The 15,710-nt window shown below is 53.4% G+C and overlaps 1 protein-coding gene across 5 annotated transcripts in view; it reads left to right on the plus strand.

Annotated features, from left to right (window-relative positions):
- Positions 1 to 15,710, plus strand: part of HIP1 (huntingtin interacting protein 1) — a 145,667-nt gene that overhangs the window by 117,026 nt on the left and 12,931 nt on the right. For all 5 annotated transcript variants that reach the window (XM_058285919.1, XM_012522795.3, XM_058285920.2 and 2 more), the window contains exons 8-20: positions 2,523 to 2,663; positions 4,927 to 4,984; positions 8,050 to 8,125; positions 8,244 to 8,384; positions 8,670 to 8,767; positions 9,136 to 9,208; positions 9,750 to 9,933; positions 10,492 to 10,580; positions 10,976 to 11,092; positions 12,631 to 12,732; positions 12,978 to 13,121; positions 13,552 to 13,687; positions 15,187 to 15,273. In XM_058285919.1, the coding sequence (XP_058141902.1) occupies positions 2,523 to 2,663; positions 4,927 to 4,984; positions 8,050 to 8,125; positions 8,244 to 8,384; positions 8,670 to 8,767; positions 9,136 to 9,208; positions 9,750 to 9,933; positions 10,492 to 10,580; positions 10,976 to 11,092; positions 12,631 to 12,732; positions 12,978 to 13,121; positions 13,552 to 13,687; positions 15,187 to 15,273 (1,446 nt within the window). The remainder of the gene's footprint in view (positions 1 to 2,522; positions 2,664 to 4,926; positions 4,985 to 8,049; positions 8,126 to 8,243; positions 8,385 to 8,669; positions 8,768 to 9,135; positions 9,209 to 9,749; positions 9,934 to 10,491; positions 10,581 to 10,975; positions 11,093 to 12,630; positions 12,733 to 12,977; positions 13,122 to 13,551; positions 13,688 to 15,186; positions 15,274 to 15,710) is intronic.

The following is a 15,710-nucleotide window of genomic DNA, read 5'->3' on the forward strand; positions in this document are numbered from 1 at the left end:
CACCCAGAAGTGGTGCCACACACACAGAGAGCTGATGCAGCAAGATGACGCAAAAAAAGGGATGCAGTTTCCCAGTGCTGCCAGATAATGCAAGCGGACGCAGAAGAACATGCAGTGAATGGACACAGAGAGCAGACAACAGGGTGGGGAAGGGGAGAGAAATAAATTTTGAAAAACCACACAGTGTGATGTACTGTGCATGATATTTTCATGCACCAGTGGGATATTTTGGCAAGATCCTTATGAACTCTACATACTATTATAATCATCTGCGTTTGACACAAGAGGAACCAGAGGCACAGAGATGTTGAGTAACTTGGCCTTGGTCATACTGTGGTAGCAGTTTCCAGATGCCAAGAGGGCCTTCCTGGATGGCAGCGGGCAGGCCGGGAGATGGAGCAGTCTGCGATTCCCTGCCAGTAGACTTGGGTTGGACATCTCTCTGTGGCAGCTGCTTTTAATATGTATCAAGAAGAAAAGCTGCCTTTTAATTAGAGCAGTTGGGGATTTTTTTTTCCCTCCAGCTGCCAGAATAGCCCAGTTAATGGGGATTAACACAGTCAGGCGAGGCCACACACGCTCTGGGCTTCCCTCTCAGGGCAGTCCCGCTGAGGAGGGCCTCCAGGGGCAGTGGGCAGCCAGCGCAAGGAGGAAGATAAGCCACGGCCACAATGGGAGCTGAGTCCACGGCCAGTCTCCAGGCTCCAGGGCAGGGAGTAATGCAGGGGGCCCTGGCACTGGAGCTTGAGGGAGAAACCTCCTCTTTGGAACTCGGGCGAGTGGAGGACAATTATGTCAAATGGTTCCCGCAAGGACCTCCTTCAGCCTTTGGTCCCTATGGGTCATCCTGCTCCCCCGGTCCCCTGCCTTGGCCCCTGGGCCCTCCGCTGTTCCCCCAGAGCTCCTGCTGCCCCAAGAACCCTCGGGCCAAAGATGGTGTCTTGACCAGCCACCCGCCAGGAAGTCCAAGGCTGAGTTATTCTCTTCTTTTCTTTTCTTTCTTTTTTTTAAGATTTATTTATTTATTTAATCCTCCCACCCCACCCCCCGGTTGTCTGTTCTCTGTGTCTATTTGCTGCGTCTTGTTTCTTTGTCCGCTTCTGTTGTCAGCGGCACGGGAAGTGTGGGCGGTGCCATTCCCGGGCAGGCTGCACTTTCTTTCTCCTTACGGGGCACACTCCTTGCACGTGGGGCTCCCCTACACGGGGGACACCCCTGCCTGGCACAGCACTGCTTGCGCGCATCAGCACTGCGCATGGGCCAGCTCCACACGGGTCAAAGAGGCCCGGGGTTTGAACCGCGGACCTCCCATGTGGTAGACGGACGCCCTAACCACTGGGCCAAGTTCGTTTCCCTCTCTTATTTTCTTATCAGCATTTGACATCTTTCCCGCATGACCCAAAGTCATCTGCCACGTGTTGACACAAGATGGTGGACAACATCTGCAAGGTTTCAGCCTTCCTCTTTCCTCTTCAGGCTCCATGGGTCCAGCTTCTTCCAATCTCAGCTGTAGCTGGCATAGGGCTCATCTCTCTTCCCAGGGTTCATTTCTTTCTGGGCTCAGCTGCTCTGTTCTCTTCAAAGGCCAGCTGTGAACTGTCAGGCGAATGGCTCATCTCTCTTCCCAGGGCCTCTGCCGTGTCTGGAGCTGTCTCTTCCTCTGTGTATCTTCTCTGTCTGTCTACTCCCATGGTCTTGATTGAACATCCATTTATATAGCCCACCACGGGGGCAGGGACTCAACCCCACATGCCCTTATGACCTGGTCAAATCAAAGCTTTAATCTTGATTTAATAAAGTAAAAGTGACCCTCTAAATGTAATACAGTCAAAGGGGTATCACGGACCAGTTTACAAATATAATCAATATCTCTTTTTTGGAATTCATAAATAATATCAAACTGCCTACTGCCAGCCCTAGTTTGGTGCTTCCCCGGGTCGGGGGTGCCCAGCAGGCCGAGCTCATGCAGGACAGGGCTGGACTGGATGTCTCTCTGGTCCCTTTCAGTCCTGAAATTCCAATTTGCCGTAAAACTGAAGGCTCCCCTTGGACGGTAAACAATCTCCCTGTTCAATCAGAAACTCAAGAGAGTCTGTTCTTGGCTGGGGCAGCGCCTCCAGGACAGGAAGGAGCAGATTCCGCTCCACCCCAGGAGCTCGCCCAGGCCTCGGCAGCCGTCACCTTCGCCCGGCCACGGGGCCACGGGGGGCTCCGCATGGGGGGTCGGCTTGTCCACGACGCCCCGAGATCTCAGCTGTCAGCAGAGGTTCCTGGTCCTCGTCGTTGTCGACTTCACGGGCTCTCTGTCCCTTAAATCCTCCACCTCCCAGCCAAGCCACTTCTGGGATCAGCGACCTCCTGTTCCCTTACGCACAGTACCCTCACCTGTGTGAGGCTCCCAGGGGAGCTCAAGGGTTCAGTACCGTGTGCACAGCCGGGGTCCTAGGAGAGCGTTAGATGCCTCCCTGCCCCTCTCAGACGGGCCCGTCATCTCCCAGCTCTGCGGCCTTTGTCCTTCCTAGTGTTCAGCTCCCTGGACATGTCCCGCTCTGTGTCGGTCACGACGGCTGGGCAGTGCCGCCTCGCCCCGCTGATCCAGGTCATTTTGGACTGCAGCCACCTCTACGATTACACTGTCAAGCTTCTCTTCAAACTGCACTCCTGTGAGTACGCTGGGCCTGTGGGGGGGGGAGGGGTGCGAAGGGGGGCCCTGCAGCCCCTCGTAGCACCCTGGGCTGCTGCTTCTGCTCCCAAAGCCCCGGGGCTTCTGGCTGGCGTCAGCCTGGGCAGGAGAGCGCTGGCTTGTCCCGGCGGTGGCTCCTCTCCCTCCACCTCTAGCTTCACCCCAACCCCATCTAACACAAAGTACGGTTCCCGAGCATGGGGTGTATTCTAGGGACCACACAAAGAGCAAAGGACCTGCCCCGCCTGTGCCCATGCACGCCAAGGCGGTGGTGTCCAGATTGTTGATCGACAGTCCCTTTGCACAAAAAGACTCCTGTGGAAGGATATAGAATATAAACCAGAGGTGCTCAGGTAAACCGAGGGCTGTGCCTTGTCTCGCTGCAGGTCCCTGGGGGGCCTCAGCAGAACCTCTCTGAAAACGACTACTCTTGCAGGCTTTCTGGTGCTTTTGGGTGCCCTTGTTTAAAATGACGTGCCTGCGCCCTGCCCAGTAGGGTCTGCCTTAGGCGGTCTGGTAGGATTCAGGATCTGCATTTTTAAACATGTACCCAAAGATGAACCTGCTGTGGGTGGTCCCTGGGCCACACTGCGGCAGCCACCAGGAAGGACACACACGGAGCACCACACGGATGGTGGAAAAGCAGGAAACCTCCAGACAGTGGAAAGGGGCAAGGGCACAGAAAGGACAAGAATGCATTTTAGCAGCTGGTCGGAGGGACTCTAGCTGCAGCCTTTGACAAACACCAGATCTGGTTATTTGGACAGGGCAAGGGAGGCGGCCTGGCCCTGATTAGCCCAGGGGGGCCTCGTGGGGGGAGGCAGGAGGGGTGGAGATTGGAATTTGGCGTTTGAGTCAGAAAGTCTTTGGGGCAAGCAGCCGGGCCTGAAGGGAGCAGAGAAGGGAGGCAGGGCTTAGCTCTGACGACAGGTGAACTTTTTAATTGTTAACAAAATGCTGCGGAACTGAGCTCGCCCAGAATACGCTCACTGCCTTCTCCTGAAGTGGTGAGCTGTTGAGAAGAGGGGAGCAGCCAAAGGTGCCTGTGGGCAGGGAATTGTGTGGCCGTGGAAAAGGGAAGGAGGCACATTTTATACAGTGTATGCTTTTCTAAAACTAAGCTTTTCATTTTAGAGGAGGCTTAGCTTTACAGAGAAGTTGCAAAGATGGCAGAGAGCGTCTCCCACACCCAGTTTCCTCCATGGCTGGCATCTTACATCAGAAGGACACATTGGTCACAGCGGATGAGCTGACGGGGATGCATTATTATTAGCTCAAGTTATGCTTTTTTTGGATTTCCACAATTTCTACCTAATGTCCTTTTGCTGTCCCCAGGTCATCCTGGATCCCGCATTCCATCCAGTCGTCCTAAGCTCCCCTTGGCTGTGACAGTTTGTCATACTTCCTTGTTTTGATGACCTTGACAGTTTTGAGGAGAACTAGTCAGGTCTTTTGTTGATGTGGGTTTGTCCTATATTTTTCTAATGGGTTGACTGGAGTTACACGTTCTTGGGAAGAAGGCCACAGAGGGGAAGTGCCGCTTTCATCTCTTACACATTTGCCCTTTTGATTATCAGGCCTTATAAATGTACTTCCTGTTTAGACCAATTGAAGGTATTACCTGTGCAAAAATAACTAAAATTGAAATTTTAAAAATAAAAGGATTGCTTGGGCGGCGAGCTGTAGCTGAAAGGCACAGAAATCACAGGATCGGGGGGTGAGACGCCGGCCCGAAGGGGCTGCTGCTTGTCCGGGGTCGAGTTGGCCGGTGACCTGGCCCCTCATCTAGTCCTGCTTCTCTGCCTTCGTCCAGGCCACCCTCCGCGTCCCTTCCAGGCTAATGTCGGCCCTCGGCTTCCCCTATTAAAGCACAGAGAACGGTCCCCCGCTCGTCCTAGGGTCGGGGCTACAACTTCATCCCACCGGGCCAGGTCAGCGCAGGGTCAGGGGCAAGCCGAGCTGGACAGTTTGGAGGACGAGTCCACTGGCTCCTGCCTCTCACCCACGCCGTAGTGCCCCGCAGAGCGCGTGCCTTGACTCCAGTCCCGCAGGCTCCTTGGGCCACTGGTCGTGGGGGCAGCTCTAGGCCAGAAGTGTTCCCTGGCAAGGCTGCCTCATGCCTGATCTGACCACCAGCGCCACCCTCCCCCCGCCGGATGGCCCCTCCCTCCTGAGCCTGCTGTGGCTTGCTCATCCTCTCATCCTCCCGCCCACCACCCTTCTTTTCCAATGTCTTCCCCCAGGTCTCCCAGCCGACACCCTGCAAGGCCACCGCGACCGCTTCATGGAACAATTTACAAAGTAAGTGGCCAAAGTGGTAGGAGCAAAAGCAAAGCCAAGAGTCCTAGAAAATCAACTTGTGCAAGAGCACTTGCTTTAAAATACTCGAAGGGTGAGGGTGTCTGCATCTGAAGGCCCTAAAGGGAGGGAGAGTGCTTAGGCAGGCAGCATACACCTCGCCATGGCTGGGGAAGGCACCGGTTCACTAATAAATCCCACAGAAGCTTATAGAAAAATGAGATTTCTGTATGAATGAACGTTTTCGTTTCCTAGCTAATAAAACAAATATCATACAATGGGTTGACTTAAGCAAAGGGAATCTATTGGCTCTCGGTTCTGAAGCAAGGAGAAGTCCAAAATGGAAGCACCTGCAAGGCGATGCTGGGTCCCAAAAGACTGGCGCTTGAGGCTGGCTGCTGGCAGCCTGGTTCTTGGCTTCTCTGTCCCCTGGCAGTGCACGTGGCAGCCTCTTCTTTCTCCTTTGGGTTCCACTGACTTCAGCTCCCTTCTGCTCCCTGGAGCCTCTCGTCATCTGACCTTCCCTCTGCTTACCAGGGCACCCCCTGAAGTAGAGCCCGAGGCGGTTCAGTGGGACCACAGCATAACTGATGCCACATCTTGAAGAAGGATCCTATTCACACAGCCAGGACCGAGAGCGTGTCCAAACTGGAGCCCACAATTCCCGTGGCCGCAGGGAATTATGATCTGCTTTATGCCCAGGACTTGGTCCTCTTCTCCCTCCTCTCGCTGAGAAAACTGACCTGCCGCTGCCTCCCAGCCCCCTATCTCTCGCCAAATCTATCCTCTGCACTCTCGGCTCACATATCCGATTGTCTGACATCTCTACACCAAAATTAAATCTCAACCTGAACTCAGGCTTTACCCCCAAAGCCCTCTTTCTTCCCAGTCTTTTCTGTCTCGATGAGTGTTGTCATCGATTCAGGCCAGAGGTCTGGGGCTCACCGTGTCCTCGTCGCCCATGTGCCAGCCAGCGGCGGGCCCGGCCGGTGCTCTGCCAGGGCATCCTGGCTCCGTCCCCCTCCACTCTTCAGCTGCCTTTGCCGCTTGCCAGGACCGCTCCTGCCCCTACAATCCAGTCCTCACCCGGCACGCAAAGCGGCCTTGTGAAAACAGAAATCCCTCGCTCAAAACCTTCTAATGGCTCCCGATTACATTTAGCATAAAATCCCAACTCTTCCCCACGGCCTCTAGGCCTGCCTGAGCCGACCCCTGCCTCCCTCTCTGACCTCCTCTCCATTGCTCACAGCGGTATAGTCGCCCACGGTCTGCTTTTAGCACACACACACACACACTCCCACACTCTCACCAGAGAGCCTTGCTCTTGCTGCTCCGTCTACCTGGGCTGCTCTTCCCTCTGCCTAGCCAGGACGTCCTTTGTCACCTCCTGCCACCTTCGGTAGGTCAGGTCTCCTTCCCTGTCCCCTGTCCCTCTAACCCTGTCCCACCCCAGGTTCTCCCTCACAGCATCCTCTTTGTTTCCTTCATATCCTCAGCACAACTTTGTCTTTTGGACTGTCTCTTCCATTATGCATCTGGCACATAGCAGTCAGTTAAGCATCAGGTGCTCAGGAAACATTTGAACAAATGCATGAGCTAATAAGCCAGCTAGCTAGTCTTAAGAGAGAAGCTTGGCTGGAAAGAACTTGACTGGCTGAGGGGTAAATTATTCAGTGCATTTGGGGAAAAAAAATAATAGCTGATGAGATGAGAGCTCCTCCTTTGAGTAAATATGCCCAAGAGGAGGAAAAGGGATGGAGGGAGAGGTGGGAGGACAGAGGGAGCCGAGAAGGCTCCTGGCTGAGCACTGTGTATTTTGGCCCTCTTGTTTCTCCTGTTAATTTCTCCATCCTTGACAGCAGGGAAACCCTAGCTCCCCAAATCCCCAGCCTAGGCTGCTCTTGCTAGTTCCCCAGCAGCAACCGGAGGACAAGTTCAGGGTTGTGCTAACCTTCTGGTTTCCTTGTTCCATTCGAGAAGCCTCATTACATACTCCATAATAAATGACTTATTAAGTCCTAGGGGACAGGCCCTGAGGTTGATTTCCTGGAATGTTAAATTCCGGTAGCTTGTGAAAGCAGTCGAGCCTATTACTGTTGGCTCTATCCCAGAAAGAAGGGGACGCGTGGTCAGGTGATTTTATTTCCTTTACATTTTTTCTAGCTTACGAATACAGCGCCTCCAGTGAGCAGCTGCCACACGTTCCCTTCCCCACTGGCGTGGCCTCTGCACCCTCACTGTCCTTGAACACAAGGAAGGTGCATTGAAGTCACAGGACACACTGACCTCATGGGGTCTCAAAGACTGTGACGAGACCAGGGGGTGGCTAGTCGATTGGGCTGAGCTGGAGAACGTTCTGTGCCGCAGAAAGAAGGTGCTAAGACCCATGATCCTCTTCCATCTAAGAATAAAGAGCCCTGGATGCTCTTGGCTTTCTTGGACCTGAGTTTAGGTTCACAATGAAGATGTGTGAGTGGGTAAAAATCGTTGGCTTCTTCATGCTCATCCATAATCCAAGATTAGAGCACAGGACGGATTGAGTGACTTTCTAAGCTGGTGCTGTGGTCAGCCTAGCTCAGCCCAGCTCAGTCCCTACCCTCAAGAAGCTTATAGTCTAATCAGGGAGAAGACCGGTAACTCCAGAACAAAGTAAATTCATTACCTTAGTCATTAAGTTCCTTTCCCCTTCACTATGTTCAATTGGTTTATACTCAGAGAAAGTAAGTCTATTTTAATATCACCCTAAGCCAGACATTCCTGAGAAGATAAATCCGGAAAATGACAACATATATTCTACAGTGATATAGAAATTAGTTTGGAGTGACCTACTCTTCCAAGGGATGTGTGGCACACATTACTCTTTCCTCACCTCCAGATGGCTTGGGACTGGCTGTAAATAATCCTTGTCTTATGGCATCATAATTGAATCCTAGTGCCATGGAAGCCATCTCCTTGGCAGCCTGGGCCTTTGGACTGGAGAGGTGGTATGACAGCTGGGTGGCTGCACTGCCCCTCTCCCGGGGCTGAAGAAGACCCCCAGCACCTCCAAGTTCCTTCTCTGCCCCTAGGTTGAAAGATCTGTTCTACCGCTCCAGCAACCTACAGTACTTCAAGCGGCTCATCCAAATCCCTCAGCTGCCTGAGGTAGGGGTGCCTGGCCACAGCCCTGGGAGCAGTGGAGTCCCAGGGCACCCAGGGCTGGTGGGGCTGGCAGTTGACCAGGAAAGGCGACCTGGCTTGAGGCTCTGTTGTTCCTCCTCAGAACCCACCCAACTTCCTGCGCGCCTCGGCCCTGTCTGAGCACATCAGCCCAGTGGTGGTAATCCCAGCAGAGGCCTCGTCCCCAGACAGCGAGCCGGTCTTAGAGAAGGATGACCTCATGGACATGGATGCCTCCCAGCAGGTGAGGAGTCCCTGGGAGAGAAGCATGGCCCTTCCCTTGGCCCCCAAGCACAGGGGAAGAGGAAGGGAGCAGTTCTGGCCAAGGCACGTTGGCTCAGGCTCTCAGTGGCCACCTGTGGGGGCAGCGACCTAGACTGAACTCCCTGCCTTGGGATCCCCGGGTGGGCTTCTAAGTGGGTTTGAACCATGTTAAGAAAGGGCCCACCCTTCCATGTCCTTCCTGTCCCCCACACATAGAATCCTCTGGATCTCTAACTTTGTTCTCGATCCCTTCTGATCACCACAGAATTTATTTGATAACAAGTTTGATGACATCTTTGGCAGCTCATTCAGCAGTGATCCCTTCAATTTCAACAGTCAGAATGGCGTGAACAAGGATGAGAAGTGAGTCCAAGCTGGGTTAGGGCAGGTGGTGCAGAGATGAAGTGAAACCGTGATCTGGCTTGCAACACCTAAGCTAGGAGGAATTCTTCATGTTCCTTGTGCTTCAGAGATATCAGTGCAGAGAAGTCTTGACCCTCACATATTGACCCCTTTAATCCCAAAAGAAAATCAGCTGATGCCAGAATAGCTGTGGACTCATGGGTGTTAGATTAATAGCTGATAACACTTAGAGTATAATGTAAGGAATTTAAAAGAATTGACCTTTATGTATCACCACCTTCAGACTTCCTTCCCTGACCCCCCAGCTCCCATTTAAAGGGGAGAGGTTGAAGCAGGTGGAAACAAATTTGTTCTCCTTCTATTTCCAGGGATCACTTAATTGATCAGCTGTACCGAGAGATCAGTGAGCTGAAAACCCAGCTGGAAAACATGAAGACTGAGGTTGGAGTTGCTTTTATGCATCACCAAAACATGACAGATTTTAATATTTAGATTTGCTCCACATAGACGTATGTTGGACCTTATCTGACATATGTAAGGAGGTTTGATACATAGAAAAGCCAAAGCCAGAAGAACCTGGTCTTCCCACGATCACAATTATGATTTCCATTATGCTCACCTTTAGCACAGCACTTAAGCCAGGTTCACCGATAACTGTGAGCACCACCTGGCCATGCAGCTGTGGTGAGAAAGACCAAGTCTTCTCCCACGTGATAAGAAGTTTTCTTTGGAATTCTGGTGACTGGTTGCAGCGTCCAGTGCTGTATATCTGTCTGCCTCTCAGACCCAGAGCTGCTCAGTTATTTGGGTGACTTGTAGTGGCTAGAGCTCATTAAGGGCCATGAGACCTTTGGAGTTAGCTTGTTAGGACAACCCTAGCATTGATTTAGTCATGGAAACATGGTAGGACACGCTTCTTCTGCTCAGCACCCCCAAACCATGGCAATATGGCGCTTGGCCTCACACCAAGTCCCTTCCACAGAGCCAGCGGGCAGTGCTGCAGCTGAAGGGCCGCATCAGTGAGCTGGAAGCCGAGCTGGCCGAGCAGCAGCATTTGCGGCAGCAGGCAGTCGATGACAGCGAGTTCCTCCGGGCAGAGCTGGACGAGCTCAAGAAGAAGCGGGAAGACACCGAGAAAGCTCAGCGGAGCCTGACGGAGATAGAAAGTGAGAGACTGCCATGGAGGGGAAGGGTGTAGGGTTGGGCAACACGGAGTCCAGCTAGACTCAGGGTGAAGGATGGAGGTGGGGTGGCAGGGCCCCAGCCTTGGGTCTTTCCAGAAGGGCTATCAGGAATGCCAACTCCCATCATCAGTCAGAGGGCAGATTTGAATCCAGCAGGTAGAGAGCCCTTTGTGAGGTGGTGCTGACAACACAGAGATGGGGATACAGAAGGTGATATGCATACCTGCCTTTGGGGAGCATCTGTCTGAAGGAGAGGGAGAAAGGACACATAGCCTGAGAAAATGAACACGAAAACCTAAAACATGGGTGAAGTAAATGCCATGTATGTGACACTGAGGTGTGGATCCATGGAGTAATTTAGATCCAGTGAATTTTTTTAAAGAAAAGACTTCCCAGAGAAATTTGTATAAGGATTTTGAGGGAGAAGGTACATACATTTGCAAAGAGAAAGGAGGACATTCCAGGGACCCTGGCTTATTGGAGAAAAGGCAGAGGGTCCCGGGCAGGGCAGCCTCCTCACCTTGGTCCTTGACAATACAGGGAAAGCCCAAGCCAATGAACAGCGGTATAGCAAGCTAAAGGAGAAGTACAGCGAGCTGGTTCAGAACCATGCTGACCTGCTGCGCAAGGTAGGACCCTCAACCCCTCTGGCCGTCCTGCAGACCCCACACCAAGAAGGAGAGAGCAACTCAGGCCTGTGGCTTCTCCACGTCCAGTGCCCCCACCAGTTTCCAGGGGGTTGCCACCATTTCTTGGGAACCACAGCTTTTTAAGCTCCCTTGCCTCCCATAGCCTGAGCTCTGGCTTAGAGACCAGCCCCACCGAGATCACCTGTCATCTTTATTATCTTGGTACATATTTGCGAGTCGAATGTCTGAAGATGATGGCTCTATTCCGGGTAGGACAGGGATTCCAGGGTCTGACGCCAGGGAACCCGTTGTCAGAATGCTATCACTTGTTCCAGAAGGAAGATGTCCTTTCAGCCTAAGATAAGCCAGTTCAAGACACTGCTCTTCTCTTACAGAATGCGGAGGTGACCAAACAGGTGTCCATGGCAAGGCAAGCACAGGTGGATTTGGAACAAGAGAAAAAAGACTTAGAAGATTCCTTCCAGCGCATAAGTGACCAGGCCCAGCGGAAGGTGGGTAGAGGTTGACATGCCCAGAGAGGTGGAAGGGAGGGGTCTCTGTCTCCAAGTTTTGAGGCAGTTCTTGAGCACTGCACCTATCAAAAGACTGTCAGGGGAAGCAGATGTGGCTCAAGTGATAGAGCTTCTGCCTACCATATGGGAGGACCTGGGTTCGATCCCTGGTGCCTCCTGGTGAAAAAGAAGAGAAAGCATGCCCACGTGGCAAGCCAGTGCCCACGCAGGTGCCCACGTGGTGAGCCAGTGCCCTGTGCAAGTGAATCACGCAGCAAGATGATGATACATCAAAAGACAGACAAGGGGAGAGTCAAGGTGAAGCGCAGCAGAAACCAGGAACTGAGGTGGCACAATTGACAGGGAACCTCTCTCCCCATCAGAGATCTCCAGGATCGAATCCCAGTGAATCCTAGAGGAGAGAAAATGAGAAGAGAAGACAACACAGACAGCAAAACAGCAGGGCAGGAGGAGGAGAAGGGGGGGGGAATAAATAAATAAATAAATAAATCCTTTGGGGGGAAAAAAAAAGACTTTGTTGGGGAGCAGATGTCGTTCAGGTGGTTGAGTGCCTGCTCCCTGTGTATCAGGTCCCAGGTTCAATCCCCAGTACATCCTAAAAATAAAACAAAAACCAATTCTCATTGGGGAGCAGATGTAGCCTGCTTACCGTGTATGAGGTCATGGGTTCAATCCCTGATACCTCCTAAAAAAAATAAAACTGTCTTCCATCTACTCCATGGGCAGTGATGTGGGTTAGTTGGTGCTACCAGGGCCCCACGAGAGTCCCACCGAGGCTAGACAGAATAGCAGTACCTGGTTCCCCAGGGCACACACAGGCCCGGGGCAGGAGGTCAGGAAGGGTAATCAGCCAAGGCTTTCCAAGGTGAGTCTTGAGAGTGTGAGGAAGATGAAGCACAAGGCAAGACAGCAAGAGCCTTCCCACAGACGTGCAGCCAGGAAGACGCCCACTGTGTTGTAGGGAGAAAGGTCCAGGGGAGGCTGGGGTCAGGCCCATCAGAGGCGCAAGGCCAGAGCACGAGACGTCGGCTGAGCCTAGTTGCTGTCCACACTTTTCTGGCTGTGACCCAACAGAAACAAAAAGACGTAAATTTAATGGAATAGCGTTTCACCAAGAACGCACTTGGATTTTTTTGTTCTATTTTTACTTCGTTTTGTTAAAATGCTAGTTGTGAATTCTAACCAATGGATCACAATCCACTCTTAAAAACACAACTTAGAAATGACATCAAAGGAAGGGAATCATTTCAAAACGGAAGATCCAGTTCTCCTTTAGTTGGCGTTTTGGGCTCAAGCATGACATTTGGAAAAAGTCCCTGACATTCCACCATTAGTGAGAAGAAAAACGGTGGCACACTCAGGTCTCCTCTGCCTTCCTCCCTTCCTTCCACTTTTTGTTGAGGCATAACTTATAATAGAACACATGAATCTTTCATTTAGTGTGAGGAGTTTTTACATTCGTTTACCCCTGTAACCACCAGCCAGATCTGAAGCCGCCTGCTTTCCTCCTCTTTCAGACTCAAGAACAGGCAGAGGTTCTAGAGAGCTTGAAGCAAGAACTTGCCACCAGCAAACAGGAACTCCAGGTCCTCCAAAGCAGCCTGGAAACTTCTGCTCAGGTGAGCTCCTCGTGCTTTGTCCTTCTGGTTGCAGTACTGCTGGTACCTGTCCCCCAGTGTCCAGCATATGGCCAAGCTGGTCCTACCCATAATCGGTGGGAAACAAAGCAAAATGGGAACGAAAGTGGTAGGTTAAAGAGGTCTTACTTCTTGTTCCTATGGCCTGGGGGTGGGTTTGGACTTGTGGGAAGGGGACAGGTTAATCCTCCCAGCATCCCCCTCTTCCCATGTGGTTGCCACTGTAGTCAGAAGCAAAATGGGCCGACCAGATCGCTGTACTAGAGAAGGAGCGGGGCAGCTTGGCCACCACAGTGACTCAGCGAGACGAGGAATTGTCTGTGCTTCAGGAAGAGCTGAAACACACCCAGGTCCAACTGTCCAGCACACAGGCAAGTGTGATGACCACAGGGCTGATCAGGTCTTGACCTCCGAGTGGTCGTGGAGGCGGAGAAGTGGGGGCTTCAGCCTGATCACGAGGGCCTTGCGTAGGCATGGTTCCCAATGCCAGCGTGCCCTGTCTTGCCCACAAAACAGATAAGGAAAAGCAAAGTGCTTTCACGTGAGAAGCTCATGGTCAAAGGGATGCACTCGGTGTTCTCTCCCCAGGAGTGGAGAACGGTTGCAATGATCCCTCCCGGTGCCTGCTGTGGTCAGTAGCACATACCTGTAGACAAAGTTATAGGGTTTTTCTCGGTGTCTAGCTAGCTAGCTGGCTTGGAGCTCATTGGCCACAACCTGAGCTAAGATGCAAGGAATCCCAGCCCTGTTACAGGTGGGTGCTGCTCACAGAGCAGTCTCACCTCCCAGAACCACTCCTAGGAATCTGTGGAGCAGCTTGCAAAGGACCAACGAAAAGCACTTCTAATGGAGTCCAGGAAGGCCGCAGAGCAGATGATAGAGGCGGCGCTGAGCCAGCTCGAGGAGCCCGCTGTCATCAGCTGTGCCGGATCTGCAGGTACGCCTCTCATGGCCCAGCACTCAGGGGCTGCGGCCTTAGAGCCAGTGACTACCTGTCCGTGTTGAATCCCACGTGACACTTAGCTCCGCTGCCTGGTAGAATCACCTGGGGAGCATTTAAAAATACCAAAGCCTAGGCCCCATCCTGGACAGTTAGATCAGAAATCTGCCTGGGCAAAGGGCCTGGGCCGCAGCATTTTCTCAAGCACCCCAGGTGTGATTGGTGGTGCAGGTGTGAACGGCTGCTTTGGTCAGCGGGTCACACTGATGGAGCAGCCCTCGGGAAGCACCCTCGAAACAACTGAGAAGGCGAATCGGAGGAGAAGCAGGCAGGCGTGTGCCTCTCTCGGGAGGGAAGTGGGGTCTGAATCAAGGCCTGTTTGCCCACGAGCCAGGTGGGCAGGCCTCAGACGCCTGGAGGGGCAGACAGAATAAAGTCCCAGCAGCTGGCCACTGCTAAGGGCAGGGGCTCCACAGCGTGCCCGACACTTCTGGGTGCTCAGAGTCAGGGAAGTTTCTTGGGGCGAGGTGGGGCCTTTGTGCACCGAGGGTGGGAGAACGTCCCTGCAGAGGGGACTCGTGAAGTTGTGGACAGTGCTGGGGACCACTCTGACGACCGCTCGTTCTCCAGCCGAGGGGACATGCCGGCCGAGTCCTGCACGTCCCACTGACGGACAAAGAGGAAAGGAGGGAGCAGCTGATGGGTGGTTTTTATCAAATAGAAAGGCCTCGACCAAGGATATGGCAATGACTGTCAGGCGTATTCAGCAGGGAACCCATCTGGAAGGAAGCACCACAGTTACAAACGAAGGAGGGACTGCCAGGGAGCGGCAGCCATGGGGGGATTCTGGGAAGAGATGTCATGAGCTGGGTTTGGAAGGAAGAGGAGCGATGTGAACCGTTGTGGGGGGTGATGATAATAAAGCAGCTGGCATCTACCGAGCTCCTCTCTGCTCTTCTCACCATGGCACGTGAAGCAGAGCTGTCGTCCCGGCCTGCTGATGAGGAAGCCTGAGGTCACCAGCCGGGAGTGGCACCTCGCAAGAGCTCGTGCTTTCCACTCTTACAGGCGCGGGGTGCAGAGGCACAGCTGGAGGGCGACTGTGCCGGGTGCAGAGCTCGCTTGCAGATGAGTCTGATCGAGCCCAGGGTCTGGGCTCCAGAGTAATAAGAGTCGAGGCCAGAAAGACTTACCAGGAAAGTTTGGATTTGACGTCAAGGGCAGTAATGAGAAAGGAGAGGCAGACTCCAGGCTGGGAGGGCTGCTGCCCTGGTTCCCGGCTAAGGACCAGACACACTCAAAGGCATAGCAGTGAAGCCGCGTAGGAAAATCACGTCCAGCAGCGCAGCGGGGTATAGCCAGGTGTCCCGCCTCCCTCCCCTACCTTAGGGCAGCTCCTGCAGGGCGGGAGCCACCCCCTAGGCAGGCTGGTCCTAGCTGGGTGAAGATGGCTCTGAGAATGCTCCCTCGACTTTGCCCCGCCTCCCCTCCCGCAGATCACCTTCTGTCCAAGATCAAGTCCGTTTATAGCTGCATTGAGCAACTGGAAAAGAGCCGGAGCCAGTATCTGGCCTGCCCAGGAGGTAAGAAGGGAGGAGGATGGGACTGTCACTAGCGACGGCCATGAGGGTTCGGAAATGGGCCTTATGTGGAAGTAGCGATGGCCCCTGGGCCCCAGGGCAGGAGTGCGGGGACTCACAAGCAGGGCAGCCGGGCGTCTCAGCCTGCAGGGCTGTTGTAACAGACACCACCGCCTGGGTGGCTTGAACAGCAGGAAGTGATCGCCTCAGCTGGAAGTCCAACACCAAGGTGGCAGCAGCCCTGTGCTCCCCTGAAGCGGGCAGGGAGCTGGCGGTGGCCCTCAGTCCATGGTGCTCCTTGGCTCGTGGCGTAACACAGTTGCTGCCTGTGTCACACGGCCGTCCCTGCCTTTCTGCCTCGCACCAACCGTGTCCAAACTTCCACTCCTTAGAAAGACAGCAGTCAGACTGGGCGAGGGCCCGCCCTGATCCTTTGGCCT

Source organism: Dasypus novemcinctus, chromosome 23 (assembly GCF_030445035.2).
Source record: "Dasypus novemcinctus isolate mDasNov1 chromosome 23, mDasNov1.1.hap2, whole genome shotgun sequence".
Classification (NCBI taxonomy): Eukaryota; Metazoa; Chordata; class Mammalia; order Cingulata; family Dasypodidae; genus Dasypus; species Dasypus novemcinctus.